This window comes from Haliaeetus leucocephalus, unplaced genomic scaffold (genome assembly GCF_000737465.1).
Source record: "Haliaeetus leucocephalus isolate CR32 unplaced genomic scaffold, Haliaeetus_leucocephalus-4.0 Scaffold495, whole genome shotgun sequence".
Lineage (NCBI taxonomy): Eukaryota > Metazoa > Chordata > Aves > Accipitriformes > Accipitridae > Haliaeetus > Haliaeetus leucocephalus.
Window position 1 is genome coordinate 207397 of NW_010972931.1, and position 26430 is coordinate 233826.

General features: G+C 37.6%; 1 protein-coding gene across 1 annotated transcript in view; it reads left to right on the forward strand.

Annotated features, from left to right (window-relative positions):
- The window catches only part of MYO16 (myosin XVI), a 305367-nt gene that overhangs the window by 56255 nt on the left and 222682 nt on the right, over positions 1-26430 (forward strand). Inside the window, exon 5 of the mRNA XM_010575622.1 lies at positions 23093-23201. Within this exon, the coding sequence (XP_010573924.1) occupies positions 23093-23201 (109 nt within the window). The remainder of the gene's footprint in view (positions 1-23092; positions 23202-26430) is intronic.

Below are 26430 nucleotides of genomic sequence, written 5' to 3' on the forward strand. Positions count from 1 at the left end.
GCACTTCTAGTGGTCTTCATGTTTCTTTGGCTGAGACAGGATAGTGATTTGTCATTCATCAGCTTAGCTGTGGTAGCTCACTATTTCTGTCCTCTGGTACATAGCAAAGATGAAAGTAAAGCTTGTTAGCTGAAATGAGAGCTAGGAGGGGCTGTAGCTGTTCGTAATGTGATAATCTGCTATCATATCCTGTTGGAAGACTGTTGAATTGTAGGCACCGTTTTTGGAATAAATGCAGAATGAAATGCGTGAAGGTATTTCTCTCCATCCCAGTATTTTACTCAAGGTGGTATAGCTTTCCAGGGACATACTTGTCTTCTCCATTTTGTAGCTGTCAGCTGGGGGGGTGGGGTGGGGGTGGGGCAGGCATTGGACGGTACAGCTAGGAAAAATATCCCATGTCTGCTGAAGAGTCAGCCAATGAAGAACTTGCCCCCAAGGCAGCTGCTAGCACATGAGGAAATGTAGAGATCAAAGGTAATCTGTAGAGGTCTGGTTGCCATACATGCAGATGAGGTGGTAAAGGTCAGATTCATCAATTGTTGCCTGACTGCATCACTGTTGGGCGTTTTCCTCTTGGGATATGGGACAGTTTCGGTGGATGTTGTATGAAGGAGGCTCCTGTAGCAGGTTGAGGAGAGTGCTGAAAAGTGCCTTTTATTTAAGAACAAAGATGCATAGGCTTGTATACATTTGTGCCCACATGAAAACTCCAAGAGTATGAAAAGCAGCCAGATTCATGAGAAGCACCTGCTCTGTCTTGCCTCACTGTCTTTTGAAGGCACAGGACAGGCTGACAGCAGTTCTATCCTGTTGGGGAGTGGGCCTTTTCCATCATCTCTGGACATGTTGCAACATTGTGTTTTGAATTAATTTCCTGTACTTGTTTTATATTGAATTGAAACACTAGCTAAGATTTGTAACTTCATATCCAAAGTGCTTTCTCCTGTTGAAAGTGCTACCCGATTTACAGAATGTCCAGGCACCGGTACTTGGACACTGCCAGTGCTTTGTTAGGTGGAGGACAGTGTTTAGTCAGCTCTGTATCAGGTTAGATGGCTGTAGCTTTTCACTGGTACCCATTGCTTGCAGTCGAATTGTTGCTCCACAATATACACTTTCTAGCTTCAAATACTTTTAATTGATACCTAAGACTGGTCAACCTTCAGTTCACTTCTGTACTATTCATACTACCATCTGATATAGTAACATTAATACTGTTGCAGTTTAGTAAATTAACCTCAGATACCCTACTGCCTGAGTAGATAGGTAAAAATATCACTGTATAGAACCTTACTTTTTTCTTTTTTTTTTCATTTTTCTTCAGTCTAACAGCATTATTTATTGTAATGAATTCTCTGTTCTAAGAATCAGCACTGGCTCATAAAAAAGGCAAAGGAGGTCAAGCTGTTCAGCTGTTCCACCTCCTCCCCTCTGCTCTTCCACTGCAAAGTATTTGATAATTAATGGAAAAAATATAACTGGTCAAATTCTGATTTGTGTTTCTGCAATTCCATGATATATTTAATTGACCCACTGTTGTCTATTTTCGAAACATGGTGTTTAGGTACTTATTAAAAGGCTCACAATCATATTGAGCTCCTATGTTTAGTTCCTTTTCTCAAGATAACTATGATTGTGGTATGAACTACAGGTTTCTTTATGACTTGCTGTTACACTTTAATTTCAGAGCATGTCACAGGTAGTTCATCATTGATCTGTACTGTTGGGCTCACACATAACTTGTTGCTAGTCATGAGTTTTCTTTTTTAATGTATCTTTGGTTTTGGTTTTGGGGGTGGTTCTTTTCCCTTCTCCCCACTCCCAAATAGTCATGGAATCTTCTGATGTTGACTGAGCTAAGGTTTAGAGCAGCAGAGAAAAAGAAAGGTGAGAATGCATTTTTATAGTGTAATTCAGTTTATTTTATCATCATCAGGAGACACCTTTTGGTGGGCAACATGAACATAATGTTTTCACCATCTGTAATGCAGAACTTGTCAAATGAAACTAGGAAGGCGGAGACAGTATTCTAGTGTTTTTACAGCACTTTGCACAGTGGAGATTTATTCTTTCATAGTCCTGAAGGCATTACTGTAATAAACGTGGCAGTTAATTAACTAGAATGACTGAGAGCAGTACTGCATCCTCAGGAATTTTTACTTGTAGATAAAGTTTGGGAGTAGAAAGACATTCTTAATATATTCTTTTTACTGACCTTACTAGGAAAAGCAAATGTAACTACTGTCTGCCAACCAATTAAATGTGTTTCATCATTTACTTTTTGCAACCTAGAATTGAAGCACAAAATACAATGCTGGCACAGAGGGCTAAAAGTACAATCGTTCAAAAAAAGTTGAGGCTAAGTGGTTTTTTTCCTCTCTCCTCTTTCTAAGAACTTAGGAAAACCTGTGCTCAGCAGTGTGCAAAAGGGAGTTACACTCGAATCATTCATTAGACTTATAGTCACCAACAGTAGATGAATGGTGTTAGAGTATTTGAACAATATAGTGCTATCCACTGTATGTGTAATCCAAACTTGCTGATCCAACCTCTGCAAAATTCTTTATGCCATGAGAATAAACTGTATGACATGACAGTAACGGAACCTTAAAAATCAAATAGGAGGAATATAGAGAGTACCAGATACTTTCAGTAAGACTGAAATGTGGTTTGTCCTTCAAAGACCTTAATATATTATTACTTAATATTTCCGCAGTTTGGGGGATAATTTTTACAGAAATGATAGCATCACAGTATAGACCTCTCACTATTTCATATAGAGAGATTTGGAAAAAAAAAAAGTTTAATATAGGGTTTGTTTTTGTGTAACATTAGAAGGCCATCTCTAAATGTTTCTGTGATTTTTGAGTTAGTTTTAAAAGTGTTAGACCCAATTAAGTTACTTGAATTCGTGAGTGTCAACTTTGTTGGACTGAAATTGAAAGCAGTATTTTTTTCATGCTGTATTTTTTAAGCTAGGTTGACTGGATGTCGTTTTAGAGCCTATCAAGTAACTTCAAGGTCAACTTCTCACTGAGAACTAGACTACACTTACAAGAATTTTTGGTAGAAGACAGTGAAAAAGTATCAAGAAATACTGCATAAACATTTTGGCCAAAATGTTCATGCTGGTAAAATGTGAAAAGTGTAATCAAGCCCTATGCTGGCGTCCCAGCTTGGGACTTGAATTTTCTTTTTTTCTTATAAGCCACATAGCTTTCTCTTATCAACTGTGTTTGTTCCTGCTCTGTCTTTTTGTAGCCTGGCCTGTTGCTCAAAGAGTAGGTCTGTGACATACTCCTTCAAGTTCTTGTGATCGTTAGGGTGTCTGTGTTATCTAGAAACTTCCATCTTCCTTTGTCCTTGTTTTCTTCGGCTCTCAAATTGTTGCCAGAGATACTGAGAAGGATTTTGGTGCAAATATGGTGTTCCCAGGAAGTGCTGGGTGTTGTAGGCCACCACAACAAAAACAAGTAACAGAGTATGTGGAGTGTGGAGCTTACTAGGGAGGAGGTGGGATAAAAGGTGGATTTCACAGTCTCCGATCTCATGACAAGGAGCCAATATAGTATTTAAGGCCCTGCGAGGGTAGATAGTGATTTCTGCTTCCTCAGCTTGTGCTTGAGGTACCCCATACCTTACAGGTCATGTGTTGGAGAATCTGGTGAAGTTGTATATTAGACATGTGGATGGAAGCAGTTTTTATCATTCTATAAACTGAGTACTAAGCAAAAATCTGGTTTATGTGGGAGCAGTACGGCTGTGTCTGTATTCTTATGATGGAATCATATACAGATTCCAAATGTATATGAGGATGTCTTGGAAGGGCAGAGATTCTCTGTACTTGCCTGTATTTGACCTCATCTTAGTGTAATAAGAAATAATTCAATTTTGGAAATTGTCGATTTTATTTCTGAATCTTTTCTCCAGAGTACTGAAGAGCTACTTGGATTTTCAGTGCAAATCAAGCAATCAGTAGAATTAAGCTGTTATGGAAATTTAGCTTTCTCTGTATTGAAACTTAATGATTCTACAAAAAGGTCATTACATGTTGCATGAAGGAAAGAATACAGAAGAAACTGCAGAGAATATGCCATTAAACAGAATATGATTATGCAAGTTCAGACTCGGGCATCTGAACAATTCCACTTTTTTACAAAACCGAGTAAAATGCGTGCTATGTAACATTTCAGAGCTCTCATCCAAAAGCCCAGCACCTTAAGTGTACTGCTGGTCTATTGGTGATGGTAGGACATCATCCTCGGATTTTTTTTCTGAGTATGCTTGAATGTCATCTGTCTAAATGCCATGAACTGCCCTGACACTGATCAGCTTGTGGAGCCTGATAGGATTCTATTTTTGTATGGGTCTTTTAGAAACACTTATTTAAAAGCCTTCCACCAGCATTGCCACATTTTGGCTGACAGGATAAAAAATGAGTGTATTCAATTAGCCAAATTTGATGCCAGTACTAGAATTAGTTAAATGTGGATATTTGTGCCTGTCAGATTATGGCTAAATTTCTGTGGCCCGAAAACAGGCAGGAGAAAAGTTCATGGAAGAAGGTAATTCAGAAGGAGAAGTTAGACATTAAGTGCCAGGAAAACATTAGTGTTTTTCAAGTATTTGAAATAATCCTGTTTTTTTAATATACTGTTTTCAGATACTTAAAAAAATATGCATAACAGGCAAGTAGTATGAAATCAAGGGAAAAAATAAAGGGCTTTTTTTTCTCAAGAAAGAAACCCCGAGGCCACAAAAGATCAGATGTATAGTCACTGGTAGTAAGTTGAGAATGGTATTTAGATCTGTAATTAATTGTGTGCCTCAGCAGTATTTGTGAAGGAAACTGTAGACTGGTTCATAAACCTGAAAATTATCTCAATAAGGGGTATGAAAAGGACAACACATGAGAAATATGCCAGTGGAAGAGCTTGATTAATCAGGGAAATAATTAAAAGAATTACAAAAAGCAAATAAAAGTGCTATAAGACAATCTTTTGGTGACATCTGCTTGAAATTACCTAACAGTTCCTGTTGAGTTCCTCATTCTTACTGGCTTTCAGGTTTTGCCAGGAGCTAAACAAATATAAGAAATATTTGCAAATGAGAAAATTTGAGGTCTAGTGCAATGGTCTTCAAAGTGGATGCGTGCCCTAGGAGGTGCACAAGATGATTCATTGTGGGTATTAGAACTTCTATTTGTATTTATTTTTTTTATCTTAAAAAATAAGAAAGAAATAAAGCTTTACTAATGTATAATACACATATTGACAATGGCATCCTCAATCCATCCATAGGTCAGAGGGTCCAGTGTTACGAATGGTAGGCAAGGTGTACTGGGGGAAGAGTGGGTGCTCCACAGTGCAGAGGTGTTGGCAGTGGTGCTCTCACTTGCTCATCCGCTTACAGTGTATTGTGATGTATTGCAGTTTGTGTATGCCTGGTTACGTAGATTTACAGATTATATTACCTAGTTTTAACTAAACTAACCTTCACAAAATGGACAAGTGGCTTAAAAAGATTGCTGAAAAGAAACCACAGATTGAAGATAATAAGGCTAATAATGACAGCACAAATGAACAGGAAAATGGCAGAGCAAACACTTCTCCTAGTCCCAGTATGAGCTCTTCATCATTACGAGGTAAAACCGCTGCTGATCTAATCGGATCCAATCTGTGATTTTTAAAGTAATGCAATACTTAATACAGTATTTTATGAAATTTTACTAAACTTAATGATAAATCTTCAGAGGCCTCTTTTGAGACTTCTTAATAGTGAAAGACAAAAAGCCACATACTATTGGGGACACACTTGTTCTTCCTGCTGCAGTAAAAATGGCTGAAATAATACATGGAAAACGATAGCAACAAAGTCTTAAATGCACTCCTTTGTCAGCAAATACCGTTGGAAGATGTGTAGAAAGCATCACTGAAGATTTGAAGAAACAATTATTGGAACAAATTACACAATGTTGGAGGTCTTCTATGCAGCTGGCTGAAAGTACAGGTGTTTCTAATATGTCCGTGTCTCAGCTTATGGTATTTGCTAGATTCTGTTTCAATAATGAAATACATGAAGAACTACTTTCTTGTGAGCCACTAAAAGAAAGATGTACCTGCCAAAGGAGATGCAATCTCAACAGTAAATGACTAATAACAACGTTTTATGGAAAAACAATGCAAGTGTAACTGTTGATGCAGCAGCTGCTTTGACTGCAGTAGGAAAGGGTTCTGGGGTAAGGTTACAGAGCTGGCACCACACATGAAATTCACTCACCGCATCATGCGTAAGCAAGAGATTGCAGCCAAGAAGTTGTGCACAGTAATGTGTTAACCATCAGTTTGGTTAATTTTGTAAAAACAAGACCTTTAAGTAGTAGAATCTTTACAATACTTTGTAATGAGATGAGGAGTGACACTGAAAAAACTTGGAAACAGAATTTCCTAACCTGTTTAAAAATGTTCCAAACAAGGAGTTTCAGTGGGTTTTGAACCCATTTGTTAAAAATAAACATGCAACGCCTTTTCATTAGTTTGCAAGAGCAAGTGATTGACATTGGGGAAGATGGAAATTTCCTAGCCAAATTTCAATAAAAAGCTTTGTTTAATTGGTAGGCGGTGTTGAAAAGTTAGTATCATGATAAAGTAAGCACCACCAACGATGCACTTCTTCCATTAGGATCTATATATCTTTGTGAGCTATGTTTTCCAGCTATGACAGATGTTAAAACCAAGTATTAAAGTAAACTGAACTTAGAACCAGACTTTTAATCACTGTATCATGAAGTGTTAAACCAAAAATTTAAAAAATAATAAAGCATATTCAATCACATTTTCTCATTAAAAATATTAGTATTAATAATAATGGATCAAAAAGGTTTTTGTACTGTTAAAACTGTTTAAAAATACTCTATTTCATCTTTATCTCATTCTTTATTAATTTCTATTTTTGTGTATGTTTTATAATGTACATAATATTTGTACAGTGGTACATGTATATAATTTATAAACAAAAATACATATATTGGGGGTGCATGCTCAAACAATTTTTTACTGATGGGGTGCATGATAAGAACGGTTTGGAGGTCACTGGTCTAGAGATTGGAACAGTAGCCTGGGATATGAAAGACGTAATTAGTCTTGTGTAACATGTCTTTACTAACTGGGGCACTACTATCAACCTAGCATAAAGGTCAGCCAGCTGTAAATCTACTAGAAAACGTATATTGCTGTCTCTCTTGAAGTCTAGTGAAGAGACATCTACAAGGAAAGAGATGGGTTTTGGCAGCTTAGTGGGTTGAACAGCTTGTTTGCAATGATTTTCAGTGTACCATTGGTGTTAGATCTCATGGAGCAGGACATACATGTATTCAGTATTTACTCTTATGGGGGCAGCTACCTACCCAGATCTATGTCACGCCCCCACCTGCCCCACCCCCAGTAGTAAGGAAAGGTTGCATTTGCCCTTTTATTTAGGCGTTCCTGACAACTATGAAATGCTCAGTACAGATGAGACTCCTTCAGTTGCTTCTTTTTCCTGCCTTCTTTCTGTAATTAATCATGTTATTCACAACAACCACAATAAGCCAGAAACATACATCTTGTCTTTTAAGATCTCTTGGCATCACCCTTTTCTTGAGGCTAAGAAAAATTAGTGTCTTGCAGAAAATGACTGAACCTTGCAGCATCTCCAGATTTCTAGTAAAACAGACCTATGACAAGGATGGTAGATGTGATTCCCAGACTTTAGAGGAATCTTGTCAGCTGCTGTCAAAAAAGGAGAGAGGGATATTCTTTCAGGTAAGTTGATACCATGTTATTTATTTGCCTAGAGCTCTGTCCTGCAATGCTCAAAACCCCCTCCTGAACCAACACTCTCCCCCCTCAATCTTACATGGCTTTTTGTGTGTTTTCATTTGGGAAACACTGGAATGAAGTATCACTAGGGCATAGTTTGTAATGCATAATTTAGAATGGCTTCGGAGCATGAACCTATGAAAAAAGAACTCTCAAATGAATCTTCATGAATTCTTGAATTTCTGAGTGAGCTAGTAGGGGAGAATGCAGCACTGATACTATTTATCAAAAATTCAAGGGCAACTTATCTTGATATGCCACCATAAAGATTGATGCATAAAGTCATTGAGAAGAGAACTGCTGCAGGAAAAACTGGCTTACATATTGAAAGCAGATGGTTCAGGTAAACTATAACAGTGCAAGGTTAGTTGAGGTAATAAATGAGGTATATGAGGGTCAGTGAAAAGTTCATGTTTGCACATGTTTTTGAAGACTTTTCAATTAGAATAGGAAAAGTGGAGAAATTACTTCCCAAATCTAGAATACGTGGTGTAGACTATGTGCAAAAAAGTAGGTAATTCAGTTCAGTGCAGAGCAATGTAAGATAATGAGACTGGGATGCATAATGAAGTGTAGGAGTTAGAGATGTGAGCTGAAAAATAGTGGAAAGTTGGATGTAGGGGTTTTTTTTTTTGATAATGAGCTTGAGCAAGATGTGGTTGCTATCTGCAAGGATGAAAGGCTAAAAGGATGTTGGAAAATGTGTATAAAAGCTGGAATATGAAAGCACAGGAAAAAAGTCACTTTTTATATGATTTCTGAATAACAGCTGCATTTTCAGCTATGTAAAAATGAAAATCTATCAAATCAGACTTGCCTTCATTTCAAATGACTCTCATTAGAAACTATAATATATTGCAAACATTTAAAACAGTAAACAACATTTTTCCAAAATGTTAAAAGATAGGAAGTATTTGTTGAATTAAAATAAATACTGCAAGATTACTGATACTGCATTTCTTGGGAGGGAGGATGTTCATTAAAATTATGAGAGTATTGGAAGTTGCGAAAATTTATTTTGAGGGATGAAGACCGGAGAATAAGGGAATGATTATGGACAAATGTTGCTGGGCAAGGTGATAGGAAGATGATAGGTGCTTATTACCTCATCATTTACTGCTCAGGTTATGCTATAGGAACATGAGTAAAAATTTCTGCTTGATAAAACACATAGATAAAACCTTGATTGGCTATAAAGCATTATGTCTTTAAAGTATTTGTCTCAATTTTGTGTAGACCCTTTTCCAATACGTGCATTAATTGATTGAGAACATTTTATGTAAATCTGGAATCTTACATTTGATTAATGTATAAATGTTGACTGTGGTTATGCTTGTATTGGTAGGATTTATAAGTGTATGTTTTTATATAATGGATGAGAAAATTTGGCATGGGGTGTCTATTTCCCTCATAGTTGTTTTAGGGAGTAGCTTGCTGCAGTCCCCCACAGCAAGTTACTACTTTTTATGGCTGGAAGTTTCTGATACCTGCTGCACTTCATCCATTACCCAAGCACAGGGAAATAGTAGGATAATCTGCTCATCCTGCGAGTTCTCTAATTACACGCTGGTGTTCTGAAAAGCCAGTTCTGTATTAGGATGACTGGCATACTAAACTTCCTAAATACATTTGGTATTTCACATGATGACTTGTTTGTAGAGTATATAGATTTAATTACTAACCAGCAGGACAGTGTCACCCTGAGTGCAGATTAAGCTGCTATATTGTCCCTTCCCTGTACAGTGGGAAAATATTGATGTTATCAAGCAACGTAATGAATCTGTCTCATAACAAAAATGCAAATTGAGTTAAATCAGCAGTTTTGCACTCTTAGTTTCTTGCATGAAATGAATGCATTTATCTTTGCAGACACTATACGCTGTACACAGCTATTATTTATTATGTGCTGTTTAATGTCTTGCTTTTTATACCAGACATGTAGTACAGATTTTTCTTTATTTTTACTGTACATGTATATACATTAATGTAGACTTTTACTTTTTCTCTGCATTAGTAAAATGGTAGTATCTAGTGTCATGCCTGAAGTAGTGCTATTTATTTCCATGTGCCATTTGAAGCATATTTAATTTACATATATATGTTTCTGTGTGTGATGTAATCTCAAGATGGACTGGCGAATGAAAAATCAGAACATTCAGCATCTGTTTTTTCCAAGTTGCATAAATGCAGTCAGGGATATGACAGTGTGCATAGATGGGAGGAGAGGACTAGCTTCCCATACTTAGGGAGGAAGGAGAAGACCATCATGTTTAACAGGGTCTTCAGTTTTGCCCCTAGTTAGATTTTCCCCCGTTTATGTTATTTACATTGAGCCTGGAAGCTACCAGCTCCTCAAAATCAGCTTCCTTTCTTTGCTGCTCCATGTGGTTGTTTTGTTTGTTCTGCCTTCAGCAGTAGTGGGTCAGGGTCAGAAACCCTTTGAGTGAAGCTGCTCAGCAGAACTTTGCCCAACTGTTTTGCTTGGAGTGTGTGTGTATATATGTATGTACGACTACTTCCCCATATATGTGCATGCATATATATATATACACACACATGCAACTTGGTAGGAAACATATTAGTAAAAGGTAATACTTACTGTCCTATTTTCCTATTTGTGTCCTTTACTTAGCAGTTCTATAGTTGATAGAGGATGCTTCCTATCCCTCTTTTGCCTACAAGAAAACTGTGTCTTACTAATTGTCCAGTGTTGTACACAAATGACAGTTCTTACTAATCCCAGGGAATGATCTTTTTATTTCCTAAAATATGAGATTTGGTTGACCTTATGTAATTACAAGCTTTATTAATGGTTATGAAGTAACTTTTAACTCTAACTGTAGTGTCAGATTTAAAGCCTTTTTGACAGGGAATTCCAAAGGCTCACGCCTTGCTGTGTGAAGGAGAATTTCCTTCTATTTGTTCTAATAATAAAAGGCAATAATTTCATGAAGTGACCTTTTGTTGCAGTATTATGAGACAGGGACTGATCATTTTTCTGTGTGCCTGTCTTAATTTTTAATGACTATAATTAAAATGAAAAGAAAGTGTGCTCCTGTACTGTTATCAGAGGCATTCAGTGCTTGAATAATTTCATTTTTTTCCATAAGCTCTGCTACTGATGGGGAGTGTGCAAGTCCCATGTGCACAAGCATATGGGGAAATTTTAGTCTTTAGTCATCAATGCTCTTTGAAGGTCCCCTTCTAATTCCCTTTTCTTGCCAAATAATGTGAGAGCTGGCAATACCAAGTCAAATACTCATCTTTCTGTACTTTCACCATGCTTTTTGCTGACCTCATTCTGATCTTTTGCATTTTTGCTGCAGTGTCTTAAAGACAGAACTGAATGCTGTTCTAGGCAAAGAGAACTTTTCTTTGTGGTGTAGTATCACGCAAATAGGTTTTGCTATAATTTCTTTATTGTCACTTCTTTAGTCTACCTCAGCTTCCAGTATAAATACTAAATTACAGTGAGAAAATACATCCTGAGATTTCTTCTCAGTTTTTTCTTGCTTTCAAAGAAAATAGTTTGATTAAAAGAGTTAAAAGTATGTCTTAGCTTATCTTTGTGACATTCAAACTGGTCCATCCAATTCATAAAATTATTCCAATTAAACTTTTTTTTGCATACTAAGCAAAAAGGAGCTGCTTCATGCTTTTAGCACCCTCCTGATACCCTAATGCCTCATCTTTTTGTCTCTTTTCTGAGAAGCCCTCACTAAAACTGTGCAAACAGGTATTTCGTTGTGCTTGGCTTTGGAGATAAGAATCTGTCGTGGTTTAACCCCGGCCAGCAACTAAGCACCACACAGCCACTTGTTCCCCGCGCGCGCCTCCCCCCCCCCCCCCCCCCCCCCCCAGTGGGATGGGGGAGAAAATCGGGAAAAGAAGTAAAACTCGTGGGTTGAGATAAGAACGGTTTAACAGAACAGAAAAGAAGAAACTAATAATGATAACACTAATAAAGTGACAACAGCAATAATAAAAGGATTGTAATGTACAAATGATGCGCAGTGCAATTGCGCACCACCCGCCGATAGACACCCAGTTAGTCCCTAAGTGGTGATTCCCTGTCCCCGCTCCCCTCAGTTTATATGCTAGATGTGATGTCGCATGGTATGGAATACCCCGTTGGCCAGTTTGGGTCAGCTGCCCTGGCTCTGTCCTGTCCCAACTTCTTGTGCCCTTCCAGCTTTCTCGCTGGCTGGGCTTGAGAAGCTGAAAAATCCTTGACTTTAGACTAAACACTACTTAGCAACAGCTGAAAACATCAGTGTTATCAACATTCTTCTCATACTGAACTCAAAACAGCACTGTACCAGCTACTAGGAAGACAATTAACTCTATCCCAGCTGAAACCAGAACAGAATCATAGATACATAATTCTTCATTAACTGCTCATTAATATCATATTTTTTTAATGCTAGACAATTTTTTGGCAGATAGAATATTGAAGTATTGATTTACATTAAGACAACTGCATATCTTGAGAGTAAGATTGGTTCCTGTAATTTCTGTTTGAATAAAGCTTATGTGCAGAGAGAGCAGAATTGGATGCTTAAACTCATGGCTATGTGGGAGCCCTAGTACTGGACTTGAACATGTTCTGCCCATGGTCCAATCTTGTTGATGGAAATCAGTGTCCCACCAAAAGCCCTGTAGCTTCATTTGCCCTGCACTGGGGCTAAGCTAAAGTGTCCCATCCCTGACCTCACATCTAGCTAACAAGAGCAAAAGATATTCTTACGGCCTTTTTCCTCATAGATTAAAACCAGTAGTGATTACATATGAAGAAGTCATACCACGGCTGATACAATTAGTGTTCAAATTGTATGGCAAAATTCAGTCACACAGTCGAGCTACAGATTTTGATTATGTTAAGAATAATTAGTTGAAAATTGTTGGAAGAATACAGAATGAAGTATGGAAGTAAAGAAACAGAAATGGATATAACGAAAATAATTCTGTCCTTCCAATTTCTAATCAAACTAGCTGGGCGATTCTGCATATTTTCAGGTATTTAGATGGGAGAAGAGAGCAAATAAAAATCTTCCCTTGAGGTAAAGCTAAGTCAAGGAAACCAGACTTTATTTAGCATAGAAATTAAGACCTTAAATTCCGAGAAACCTTGGCGATGTATACTAGGAGTCAAAATATGAAGAACCACCATGAAAGCTGATTTGCCAACTAATTAAGATCCAAGTAAATATGTGTACATATTTAGAATTAATAGAATGCTCCCAAATTCTCATGAATGTTGTAGGGCTAGGGCATGGAAATAGTGGTAACCTGAGAAATGTATGTTATTTTTTGTTTGATAGCTTCTGGGTTAGTAGATTTTAACTTTTCATATCGTATCTGTATGCTTATTTGTATTTTACTTTGAACGATGTTACTGAAAACATACTATACTTGTGCAGCGTTATCAGAAGTGTTCAGTACTGGAACCAAGTGGGATTTTGTTTGCCTTTTACATGCCTTCCAGCTGATGGGTGGAATTTAAGTCCCCATGGTGCACAAACAGATGGGAAAATGTTGGTCTTGAGTTTTCAGTCATCAGTGCTAATTCTTTTATCTTCTGAATGCATTAGTCAAACAGACTACGCCTGTCAAGCAATCTGTAATATGTGCCATGACAGCCTTTTTTTTTTTTTTAATTCTTCTGAAAATCTTTTCTGTGAACTGACATTGCCTACTTTCTGTTAGTTTAAGGAAGAAAATGCCTTACTCATCAATTAAATGATTGTCAAAATGGTTGTGGAGTGTTGATGATTTTAAAGTACTGGTTTTATCATTTGTGTGAAGTAATTCAACAACCAAGAAGTATGTTTTCAAATACAATTGAGTATTTCTGTAGGCATTGGTGATCTTATATGTATATGTCTATATGATGCTTTTTATAAGCAGCTACTGTATTGGCATATTTCTTCATCCTTTCTTAACCAATGTGTCACAGAGGTTAAGATGCCTCGGATTTTTGGAACACTAATGTTCTTTACGCACCTTGGCATGCATCCATAGATCCTGATTTCTAGATTATAACAAAAAAGTCTGTTTTGACCAGGAGTTATATTGCATATTCAGATTTTGGTGCCTGTTTCTGCAATGTGGAACCCAGAAGTGCCATGAATTAAAGAACTTGTATCCACATGGCAGCTTGAAATACTCTACGTACACAAGGATGAGTGAATTTCCAACTGCATTTGTATGAAAGTTCCTTGACAGGTATAGCATGTAGCTATGAGGGGAAAAAAGTAAGTAGTAATGGCATAGCATAAATTTACATTAATACAAATGCATATATTCTTAGGAATTATATAAGGGTATTGGCATAAAATTTTTGGCACTGGTTTATCTCCTAATTTCCTTTAAAGTGTCTTTTTGGAGATAGGAAATCTCTCCAGTTTATTTTATATGCCCAGAGGGCACTCTGCATTCAGCTTTGGTTCTCTAGGCTGTGTTGTCACAGATGTGAGGGATTGAGCTTTGTGTTTGTGTTTTTATGATGTGATATCAGGCATGCTGAAAATGAATTAAAACCTTGACTTACATCACAAGTTAAGCTCATCCGGATGGCAGACAGCTCCTGCTTCTTGTGAAAGAATAATTTTGGTAATGTGACAGGCATGGGTTTGTAGGCAGTAACAACTCCTACAGAGTTTAAAGCCCTGAAATAAAACAAAGATTGCAGACAGCTGATGATCAGTATCTTTCCTCTGTGAGGGGTGGGAACTCCTGCTTCAAATGAGCTGCAGGTAACCGTTGACTCAAGGTTATGGAAGAAGTCCTGCACCTTGTGCACTGGGCCAGCCCAGTTTACAGAGCTGTGCTCTCTGCAGCTCCATTTAAAAGGAAGTGAGAGGTTTTTCCTTTTGTATTAAGAGAGAATTTGTTTTCATGAATATGCCTCAACATGATGCCTTGCTATGGAGGAAGTAGCTGAGCAGGAGGATTTGTTCCCTGCATTTTCTCTGTAGCTACAAAAGCCCATGTAAAGCATGCATGGAACATTTATTAATGTATCAAATAGCAGGTATGATAGATGCAGTTAGGTCTCTTCAGTTGTTATTTTCATTTGTGATCCACAGATTTTGCTCCGAATTGCTGTATGGAGTTTGGGTTCTTGTTCAGATTATTTTGCTAAGAGGCACTCGGGAAAGAAAGGAAGAAAATATTTTCAATTTGGAAACTCCTACATGATGAGACTTTTGTTTGCATTTCTTCAATACTTTTAAAAATTCAGGTTTCAATAAATAATAATTCACTGAGGAAAACCTATCATTTTGGAAAAGTTATGTCTAGGTTTGGTATCCATTATGTTTGGGGGGTGGTGGTGTTTGGATGTGGAATTTGACTACCTGCAAGTAACTTAACTGCCTGAGAGAAGTTACAGTTTATTATTTGTGAAACACAGTACCTTGAAGCTCATGTCATCAGTCCTAACTTACTGAAATTTCCATTGAATCAAAGATCAGGTGTGTCCCCTCAGGCTGCAGTGATGGAAACTGCCCTAAAAAGGATGAAGAATGGGCTTGTGGAAAGTTGTTTTTGTACAGCTGAAATTTTAATTTATTTCTTTTCCTTTGAGATACATGAAAGAAAAGAGGCTACTAGGATTAGCTGTACAGCAGATATCCGTATTTGGGGAATGGTTTTCTATCAGTCCCACTCCTGTCTTCTGGAGTATCTTGTCTTTTTTTCCTTCTCTTTTGGCAGGGTACATTAAGGGTCATTAAAGTCCAAACAGAAGCTAGAGCAGCTTTGAGGTGATTGTACTGTTTGCCGTGCACTATACTGGAACTTACATATCTTTATAGATGGCTTATAAACATTTGTGATCCCTCTTCCATTCTCTGTCAAGCCTGGGAGCGAAGGAATAAAAGTAAAAACTTAGAAATAGGTAAGCTGCATGGTGGACTCCTAGTCTTGAATCTGCTCAGGGGATAGCTGGCTTTTTCATGGGCTTCTTTTGACGTTTTGTTCTGGAACAGGAATCCCTGCTTTACTCTGGAACTGATAGAAATTGATTAACTATATCCCAAATATCTTAAGAATCTGCGGTGTCATGGGGAAGGGGCTTCCTTAAAGATTTATGTGGAAAAAGTTAAAATGAAAGTATTTAGACTGCAATCACCATTCTGAGAGACAATATCTAGATTTAGTAAAATAGGTTCTAGATTGTTTTATACCCAAAAAGGGAAAACAAAAGAGGTAACCCAGCTTGTGTGTGTCAGTTTGCTTCTTAGTAAGCAGGTAAACCTGGATTAAGATAGGAACAGGGGAACTGTCAGTGGAGGATCTATAATTGTAATCACTAAAACCCTCATTTGTTTTTTTCCAGCTCTGCTAGTAACGAAATTGTTATTTCTGTGAAATAATTTCCTGCCCACGGAAAATCTGTTCTTGAAATGAGTTGGAAGGAAAACATGCTTTTGAACTGAGAGCAGCTGCTCAATCTCATTTAATCTTTTATTTCATTGTCTGTGGTTTGCTAATGTAGAGAAGTCTGACTTTTTTTGAGTCCTGCCTTGAGAACTGTTCCTGTTCTGCTTAGCATCATGAATTTGTGAAAAGTGAGATGACCTAAAACACAGTACTGTGTAGAGCAACCTTATCCCTTTTGCTTTGTTAATGAATGAGAGTCAAACAAGTCCAGTAGGAGCCACAAAAAGAGGAGCCAGCTAGATTTCTGAGATTTGGTATCTTAAATGAAAATTTATGCAAACCTTTGAGGTCAGAGAGCAAGATCATATGGCACCATGGAGTCCATGAGCATGTGTGATTTACTGTATGTTTTCTTGTGTGCAGACAGAGCATTATATCCTGATTACTGTTGCTTTCTTTTTAACTGGTAATATACTAAGGGCTTTTGGAAGGATGTACCATTTGCACCGTAACCATAGTATGTGTGACAACACGTATATGTGTGCATTTAAACCTTGAACATCCTTCAATGAGCAAAACCTTTTTATGGAATTAGTGTGAAGAAGGTCAGTAAAGGGGGGAAAACTTAACTACTCATGTTACAGGAAGTGAAATGCCATAAATGTTTTGTGAAGAACTACGTTTAGTCTTGGTCTACTTGTGTGGTTAACGTCATCTTATAAAAAGGAATAGTCTGTAAATCTTGTGGTTATACTTAAAAAAAATATAAAGTGAATAGTCCAAGCTGTCACTGAAAAAATGCTAGCCTTTCCTTTTTGGAAACAGTGGTTAACATAGAAAAGAGAAATACTATGTATTTTTTGGTACATTTACACACATATAAATGTATACTTTTAAATAGATATGGAGTATGTGGAATGGAATAAAAATGGATTACTAATATAAATAAAGAATATAAATAGATAGCAAAAAGTCAGGGTTTTGGGGGAGGTTGACAGGTGACTGCACAAATTCCACATGGCTAGCATACTGTGGAGCACTTGAAGCGTAGTAACAACTGTGCAGAAGCCTGTTACTAGGAGAAGGTTTTTGTTGTTTTTTTTTTTTTGCATAGCAACAGGTATATTAACAAGAGTGTTGTTTCTGCCTCCTCTTTTTTTTTTTTAATAATTCACACATATTCCTCAGGTTATATTTTATTTCTGATTGCCTTCATAAAGCCTCATGAAGCCAATGGTGGTAATCCTAGGTAAAAGAGGCAGTGGCTGGGTCATGATTTTTGTACTGAAAAATATTTTATAACATTCCTGGGACTTTCTAATATACAAATAAAGCTAAATTACTTAGTTATTTCAAATATTTAAATAACTTGCATGGAAGGTTGAAAGAATAATTTAATGCATGCAACAGAATACAGGACTTTAAGCTTGAATTTCTGTGGATCATACTCAGACTTTCTGGAGTCTACCTGCTTCCACCTAAAATGGGTGGATGCTAACTCTGGTTCAGAACACAGTTCAACGAGCTAACCCTTGTGAGCAAAAGGTTCCCTGGGTGCATAAGCTGTAGCATCCTAGCTGGGCAGCCAAGCAAGAGATAGTACCTAGGCAGAGACATGCCCAAATCCTTCCCAAGTCCTGGGGGAACCTCAGTAAGTTAGGTGTCCCTCTAGGAATGCCTGAATCATATTACATTGCAGTCCAGGCAGTTGTGATAGTATTATGTTTCTGGACATACAACTGAATGTTTAGAACTGTGTCCCCGAATATAGGGGATGGCTGGAGATGCCTGGAGAAGGTCTAAACCCACAGCTCTTCTTCCCACAAAACTGCCTTTAATTATGTCCATGAAGTGTTGGGAGAATGTGGTTTTCACCCATCCTGATGAAGTTAGGCTGCTGATACACAAAATATTGTGGAATTCAGAGAGACAGCAGGAAATGAATAATTTTAAATCTGTAAAGAAGGACACATTCCTCAGAATGGAATGGTCCTTGTTCTTTTTCAAGTAACGGTAGGTAGATACATTTCTTATTTGGGAATCGTGAGATAAAGATGTATAAGAAACTGGGAATAAGAAAGAGTAGCAAAGATTGTTAGCCAGCTAGTAAATAGCACTGATAAACCTACATCTGTTGCAGAAAAGGAAGTTCTAAGACTTTTTGAAAAATCAAATATTTAATTAAAGGTTTGCCCCTGTGCATGTTAGATTGGTTTTTAGATTTCAATTCTTAAAAGAAAAGAGAGATTGGTGGAGAAAACGAAAAATAAATTATTTGCTTGTGAGTTAACAGTATCACTAATTAGGCTTCCCAAATGTAGAATATGGACTAAACTCAACTCTTATTTTACCAGTGGGAATTTGGACATTGATTCAATGGGCTATAGCGACAGCAACAGTCTTGAGAGTTTGTGATTGCATTTATACTTTTGCACTTGGGCCAAGTGGCAACAGGTACCTTGTATAGGGACAGAGCCCTGTAGAAGACTCTGGCTATGCTCACAGTCTGTTCACATGTGATGATGTGATGAAGTTACTAATTTTTATAAGTTCTTGTAAATGAAAATTTCCAATAGTGCTTGGACTTCAGAAGCTATTTGGTTCTTTCCCCACCTTCTGGTACATTATTTGGGAAGGAAGAGTTCAGCTCCTTACTACACCCTGGTGTGCAAAGTGGTGTTCTTCCCTGTGCTATCCTAAAGTTTAGCTATACAAAGATGTGATCGGGGGATAAGTTATATTGGGAATGTACATTGTATCATGTACTCTACAGTGAATCTGAAGTTATTCATCTCTCTCCCACTGAGTGGGATGTCATCTCAAACAACTATGTTAGCAAAAAATGGGGGTATGCACAGAGATCGGTACTGTGAAACTGTTCACATCTAACCTACCTCATGCTATATTGCTCCTGAGCTCAGTACCTAATATTTAGGGTCACCAGTTTTGCATATATGTGGAGTTAAGCTATTGTACTCAGTTTGTCTGAAAGGAAAACGTATCAGAGATGCTACAAATAAGTAAATAGGCAGAAATTAATTAAGAATAGGCACAGTAAAATTATCCTTTTTATTTTCCTTATCGTCCTCATTATTAAGATAAATTGAAGTATTTTGAATCATCATTTCTGGAACCAGAAGGGAAATCTTACCTCTTTTCACTAGCCAAAGGTATTTTCTCTTTGGCAGGAGGCTCTTGATATCTGGTCATACAGGGATAGTGTGCAAACCTGGCACTGTCTGCTCACTCTATTGTTGATCACCAGGGTTTACTCTCATATGCTCTCTCTACATAAGGATGTTGTTCTGCATAGCAGAGCATGCATTTCAGTTGCATTTTGCATTCTGTGTATTGAGCTAGGTGTCTTTGGGAACATTTTAAAATAATATATTTAAAGATGTTCCTTCTGCAGTTTTTCTAAATTACAAGCAATTTATCATTGCAGACAAATATTTTTCTCAAAAATTCTTTGCAATGCATTTATCTTTTTATTGTGAAATGACTTGAGAATGAGGATGTGCGGAGAATCGGTAAGCCAGTAACTTTTCATGTACACAGAGCACTGCATGCAGAATTCAAGAGGGTGGATAAAACATTTGAACTGAAATGGAATAAACAGGGAATTACATTTTGAATATAAACAAGGTATGCATATAAATTTGGGAACTCTAATAGCAGCAGCCTGGGGACAGTATTCCTCATAGTCTCTTTCAGAGCTATGAACAGAAACCCAAGAACAAAGTAGGACTATATTCAGATAATCTCAATTCCATCTGCATCTCTACTCATATCTGGGTTTCTTACTGTCTGGCTTACAAGGCCATATATGTAACAATAGCACTCAAGTTGTTTAGCACGATTTTGATCGTCTGAATTTGAACTAAAGCTACAGTATTTGTGACATTTGCTACCTGCAACATGTTCTATGTCTTTGTCATGCTCTGTCTGTACTTCTGCTTGAGCCTGCTGGTTTTCTGCTGCTTAGTTTGCCTCTCATTCATTCTGCTCTGACCCCTGCCAGTTACCTGTGTGAACTTCTGCCATGTCTTCTGCCATCTGTGGGATTGCCATCTTGTCTTTACTTACAGAAGTAGCTAAATGGGAAATTTGGTTTATAATTAGAAAATGAGATTTCAAATCGGTTTTCAGGACTGGCCATAACAATCTGAGAGGTGCCTGGAAATAAAAGAAATCCTGAGCAATTGAAAAGCCTGTGTCACATTTAACAGCAAGTAATTTCCATTGTATCGCAGGCAAATGTGTAATCAGAGCGAACAGGAAGAAAAGTCCATACTATGTGCACTTCAAAATATTGGCGTGTACAGTTTGCATCATAGTGACAACCTGTCACACATCTTTTTGGCGGGATGTTGTGCAATACACTAAGGAAGGGAGATACAGTGGAATTCCCCACCTTTCTATACCTGTAATAGCTTGCTTTCGAAAGCACAGTGGAGTTTGGTACTGGGCATAACCTGCATGATGCTGGCAGCGAGGGGCCGCAAGCAGGACTGGAGCGAAAGAACTGCCCAAGTGGGAGCCGAGCAGAGGACTTGGGGGGAGAGTTATGTCTCTGGCAGGACTGTTGGCCAGTGAAGGAGCCCATGCTAGAGCAGTGGAGGAAGAAACAAGGGACCACCAAAGAAGCGGAACCACAACGTGCTGACCCCAGTCTCCCACACTGTCCACTGCAGGCATAGCGTGCGAGTGGCAAGGGGCTTGGAGACGGGAAGGGGAAGAGGCAGTGTCTAGAGAGGAGTCCAAGTGTAGTTCTCTAAGTGTTTGCTTGTTTTCCTGTTTCTATTTTTCAGTAGCAGAATCAATAATTAAAAGTTTGTTGGCCAATAAATTAAGTAAAATTCCCTGATCCAAAACTTGTTTTATAACCAGCAACAGACTTTACAAATCACAGTGTTTGTGGCTATTCTCAAAACATTTGGTACAGTTCTTAAAATTAAATTTGCTGAAGTCAGACGAGTCAGCCTTCTCCAAGGTTATTTACATGCAGGGAAGGATAGGTGCCTTCAAGTCTTTGTAAGTCAAATAAATATGAAAATGTGTTGCTTCCTTGGTTCTGTCATTACCAGCAAACTGTCATGGTTCAGTGAGTAGAAAGCAAAACAAACAAAAATCATGCTTCCCAGTAATGGAACAAGTGCAATAAATAGTTGTTAAACCTTCCTGCAAAGATATTATGGTCTTCACATTCATTCTTTATTTGATTTTTGATCATAGTTTTAATTTTGTCTGGCAGGACAGGCAAGCAGAAATTTATTTTCATAGCACTATAATGAATATAAAAGATATTACACCTTGTTAAGTCTCTTTGCTTGTAAGTCTCCTTGCATTCCTTTTCACTAAGCATGAGAGTCAACTCCTCTCATCTAATATAATTTAGCAATTTAAAAGATATACATCTAATCTAAATTTGCTGTCTAGGTTCTCCTTACAGTCAGTGCAGCAAGACAGGTGCTAAAAGAAAGTAGTATACTTTGTAGCAAGATAGGTTATTTTGCTGTATAGGATATGGTCTAGTAGGATATCTTAAGTGTTTGAGATGGCTGAGGTGAGTCATTCTTTGATGCCTGTCTGTCCCTTTGTCACTGTGATGGGAACCCAGGAGGTCACCTCAGACTAGCAAGTCCAGCTCCAACACCTTCAGTTTGATGACATGAAGCCTACATGAATTTGCTAGTTTTTTATGTCATATTTCACTCCGAGCCAGGAGCTGAGCCCATTGTGAGTTTTTCTTTGATACAGTACTTACAGAGTAAGCTCCTGAAAAAAGCAGTCATACCTTCCATTAATAATTCCTTATTAAAGTTGGCCTCTGCTCCTGTGGTTTTAAGAAAGGCTGTTCTTGATACCCCTCATTTTTTTTAGCTAAACTTTTTATCATACACACTTATAAGACAAGTAATTAAGTTTACCAAAGGTCATTCTTATTTCATAATTCCTTGCAGTAAAAAGCCATAGAGAGAAAACTTGAAATGAATTAAACTTATGGCCTCTTAAAGAAGATACATGACATTTCACTGTAATTTAAACTTTTGTCCACCAGACATTCATAATATTTTCAAGGATGAGAGCTTTCTTATGTAAAAAAAAAAAAAAAATCGCCCTTCATAGTGCAAATTCTTACACTAACAATATTTTATATAGAAAAGGCAAGTTTTCTTATCATGCTGGTGGTTTCTTTTCAAGCTTCTCATGAATCTGTTCCCCTTCCCTCCCCACTCAATGGCTCCTTTTAGTTGTCTGCCCTTTATGTTGAATTTTGAATGAAACTTACAGAAATGTCAGCCTGGCTCCTTTAGGGATTACGGTTGAAATCATCAAGGTTGGATTGATGGATGAGGCTGTAAGAGGTTGGGCCGGCTGACAAGGTTACCCTTACCAGCTGTCTACCCATCCCTGTTGCATGGGTGTCTGTGCTGCTTGTCAGTCAGCTTTTGAACCAGTGCTGTTTACTGTGTAGTGTTTTAAGGCAGAGTGTAATCAGTGACAGCTTACTTTACTTCAAAATGCTGCGCTGCAAATGGTGGTGGTTCTAAAACTCACTGCTGAGCAGCTCAGACATCTCTGCAGTAAAGGCAGGCTGGATAGCTAGGGTGGCAACAGTGTCAGCTGTCCCAGGCAAAGCCAGCCCTTTTTGACATTCAGGAGTCCTTTATTTTGTCTGTGCTTTTTTTGTGTGGTTTGTTTTGTTTTGTTTCAGGTTATAATCAGCCTTCTGTCTAAGAACCCCAGCTTTGAAATGTTTTTGAATGGGAATGTACAAGAACCCCAGTAGTGTTTGAGATTTTACTACAAAATCCTAAAATGTTTTCAATTCTTGTCTGTAGGCTGGAGCAAATGTGCTGCTGCAAGATGTTAATGGCAACATCGCACTTGATTATGCCATAGAAGGGACTGAATCTAGCAGCATCCTTCTGATGTACTTGGAAGAAAATGGTAAGTCAGCTCTTCAGCTTCTGGAATGTTTTTAATGAACATGACATAAAAATGAAAAGGATGGATATTAATTTGATGTAAGTCAGTACTGAAGCCAGTGGAACTATATTAGTTTGGAGATGGAGGGGAGGAAGATGATTTTGGGTCAGAAAAGTTTTCAGTGTGTTTAGATTCAAACAACTAACAAAGGTTAGTGGCAGTGATTATCGTCAGATCTGCTTTTGCCCATTCATATGGAGATGTCAGAGTGTGAATTCAGAGCAGAAAAACTGCAGTAATGCAGAAGCTTTTAAAACAATTTAACAGTGTGAGGACCAGGTTTCACATTTTGTTCCATTTCACGTGTGTTATGTATAGCCTTAGAGTCTATTTTTTCCAGTGAGAGCCTGTTAAATAAATCTCTGCAAGTCATCTGAATGGAAATGTATATGAAACTTTATCACTTATTCAAGAATATTAGTGTTGGTTTTGTTTTGTATGGAGAAAATACTGTAGCTAGATTTCTTTTATGAAGTATGCTTAATATGTAATAGATGACAGAACCTGTATTGAAAAAAAGGGTTTGTTTTTCACCAGCTGCAAACTTAAATAAGGTTTCTGAACTGAGATTTCTAGCATTGCTTTTGACTATAATAGGTTGCCTTAACGTTGTATGTGGCTCATCATAACACTAAGGACAATGTATTAAGCAGAAATAATGAGTAGTAATGTAAAAATGTGTAATTTCAACATTGCCTCCATATAAGAAGTCTGTTTCAACATAAACTAGGTTATGTCCTCTTTCACTTAAAAGAGAAGTTGACTTAGACTGGCAAGGAAATCACACTCAGTGTGAGGTCCTATACTGTTAGCCCATAGCACATCCAGGGTATTACACAGGTGTATTTTATAATGTTGCTTCTTTGGTGCCTGGCAATGTCTTTGTAACTCATGAACTCTGGTTTTCGATTTTTCTAATGGCAATACAGGTATTAGCTTCTAAAAAACTTGATTGCCTTGCAGAATGCAGATATTTGGAGTCTAAGTGCTCCAAATGCTTTGTCTGATATGGTATTTAACATGGAGCATAGAACAAGCATATAGCATACAACAAGGTATGGTCTGCTCACTTGCAATTATTTGTGTGGATCTATCAGAAAATGCTTCCTCTTTCCTTGGTATGTCTGTCTTTTTGGTTGCAAAATGAAATAATTTGGAAAAAAAAAAAAGAAAAAGATTTGCTAGTTTCTTGGCAAAGTGTTTACATTGAAGGAACTTATATGGAACAGTGGATTTTTATGACTCTAATGTTATTAGTGTTGCCTCTTTTCCAGTAGATAGGAGAGGTACTGTTACTCATTAAACAATGATTCTGTGAATGTGGGAAGTTTCCAAAATAAAACCCTAAACATTATGAAGGTGACATCTACCTCTACTAACTGTAGATAGCTGAGCCTGAGCTAATCATCCAGACCTTTTCTTTTGGTCAATAGAGAGAAATGGGAAATGCAGGTATTGTTTCAGCTCTTCCTAACCTGGCTAGGTGAGGAGAACTGACTTCCAGGACTGTTTCTTTCTGTTCTGCTGACTAATAAGAACCTAAGTTGACAAGTCATAGTTTACCTGTCATAGTTTTAGACTGTAAGAATAGATCAATCCTACCCTTTAATTGCAGTACTGTGTGAAATCCTGGCCTTTGGGTGATCAATGACAAAATGCCTATCAACTTTGCTTCGTCTGTTACTATTCTTCTTGTAACAATAGGCAGCTCAAAGTACCCTTATTTCACACTTAGTTTTTAAAATTTAATGAGTATCTTCTAAAATATTTGTATAGCCTGCCATGGTTAATAAAGATTGAGGAGGGAATCCTTGAAGGAAATAAAGCTGTCTGGATAAGTATGAATTACTTTGAATTGCCCAGACTAACGTAACTGATGTTACATTGTACACTGAAACTAAATATTGACTGAAGAAAGCAATATGCAGACTTTACTTACCTAAGGGAAAACAAGTTGAGGTACGTATCCTCTGTATATTAAGAGAATCCTTTGGGTTGGGTAATAATTCTAATATACTATAAGCTTCATTTAAGATATCCCTAATCAAGGATGGAAGGAAAAATACAGCACCCAATTTCATATTTAGGAAAGTGGTGGAAATAGCTTAACTGTATATTTGATCATGTCCTAGGAGCACTCAGAAGCCTAGTGTGCTCCTGAGCTCGAGGACTTTATTGAGGTTGATTTATCTAAATCATGGTCTGGTAGTCACTCTATAGCAAACCCTCCTTAAAGCAAAAGAGGTGCTTCAAAGGTAGGCATCTGTAATGGGTCTTCTGAATTACAATCTGAACTGCATGCTTCTTTCCAAGTGCTATGAAGGGAGCCCAGAATGGCTAGCTGAGGCTTAGAAGTCTGCTACATAGGATGGGATTCAGTTTAAGGTTATGATATTTAAATTTACAGGTCTAGATGTAGGTGCCTGTACGCCAGCTTTGGTGTCTAAATTCCTGTTGCCATTAGTGGAGTTCTAGGAAATACTGTCACTAGAGAGCAGAAGGGTTATTCACTTGACCAGCCACCAGGAGGACACTGGTAAACACTGTTAAATTTGTTCTGTGCTAAGATACCATTGGCTTTACGTGTTACTGGTCATCTTATTTTTGCTATGAAGTCCCGACATTTAAGGACTTTGAAAAATAAGATGGAGAGACCATCTGCTGCAATGTCTTGCCAAGGCAAAGCCAACTGAGAGTAGCCCAGGTTACCCAGGACCATGGTGGGTTGGAGAGTCTCTGATCTCTCTGGGCTCCCAGTCCAGTGCTGAGCCATCTTCGTGTCATTTTTTTTCTTTGTATTTTCAGTTGAAATTTTATCTGTTGTAACTTATACCTGTAGCCTCTTCTCTGTTCATTATTTACCTCCAGGAAGTGTCTCCCTCCAGAGGTGAAATGAAAATACTAGGAAGTGTAAAAAGGTTGTTTTTTTTTTCCTATTTGTCCTGTTTTATTCTGAACATGGTTGATTATTGGAATTGTTGAGAAGTCCACCTGGCACCTTCTGTGACCTTTATTTAGATTAATATCAGCTTTATGTTTTAAGGCAAAGCTTTTGTTGTATTAATTCCATTTTAAAAATGTCAAACTTTCAATGGCTGCTAGTGTGTTCTCTTTGTTTTTAGAGGCAGAATGTTCTACTGTAGAAGTGTGTCAGTGAAACTCTGATCATGGCATATGATCCTTATGTTTG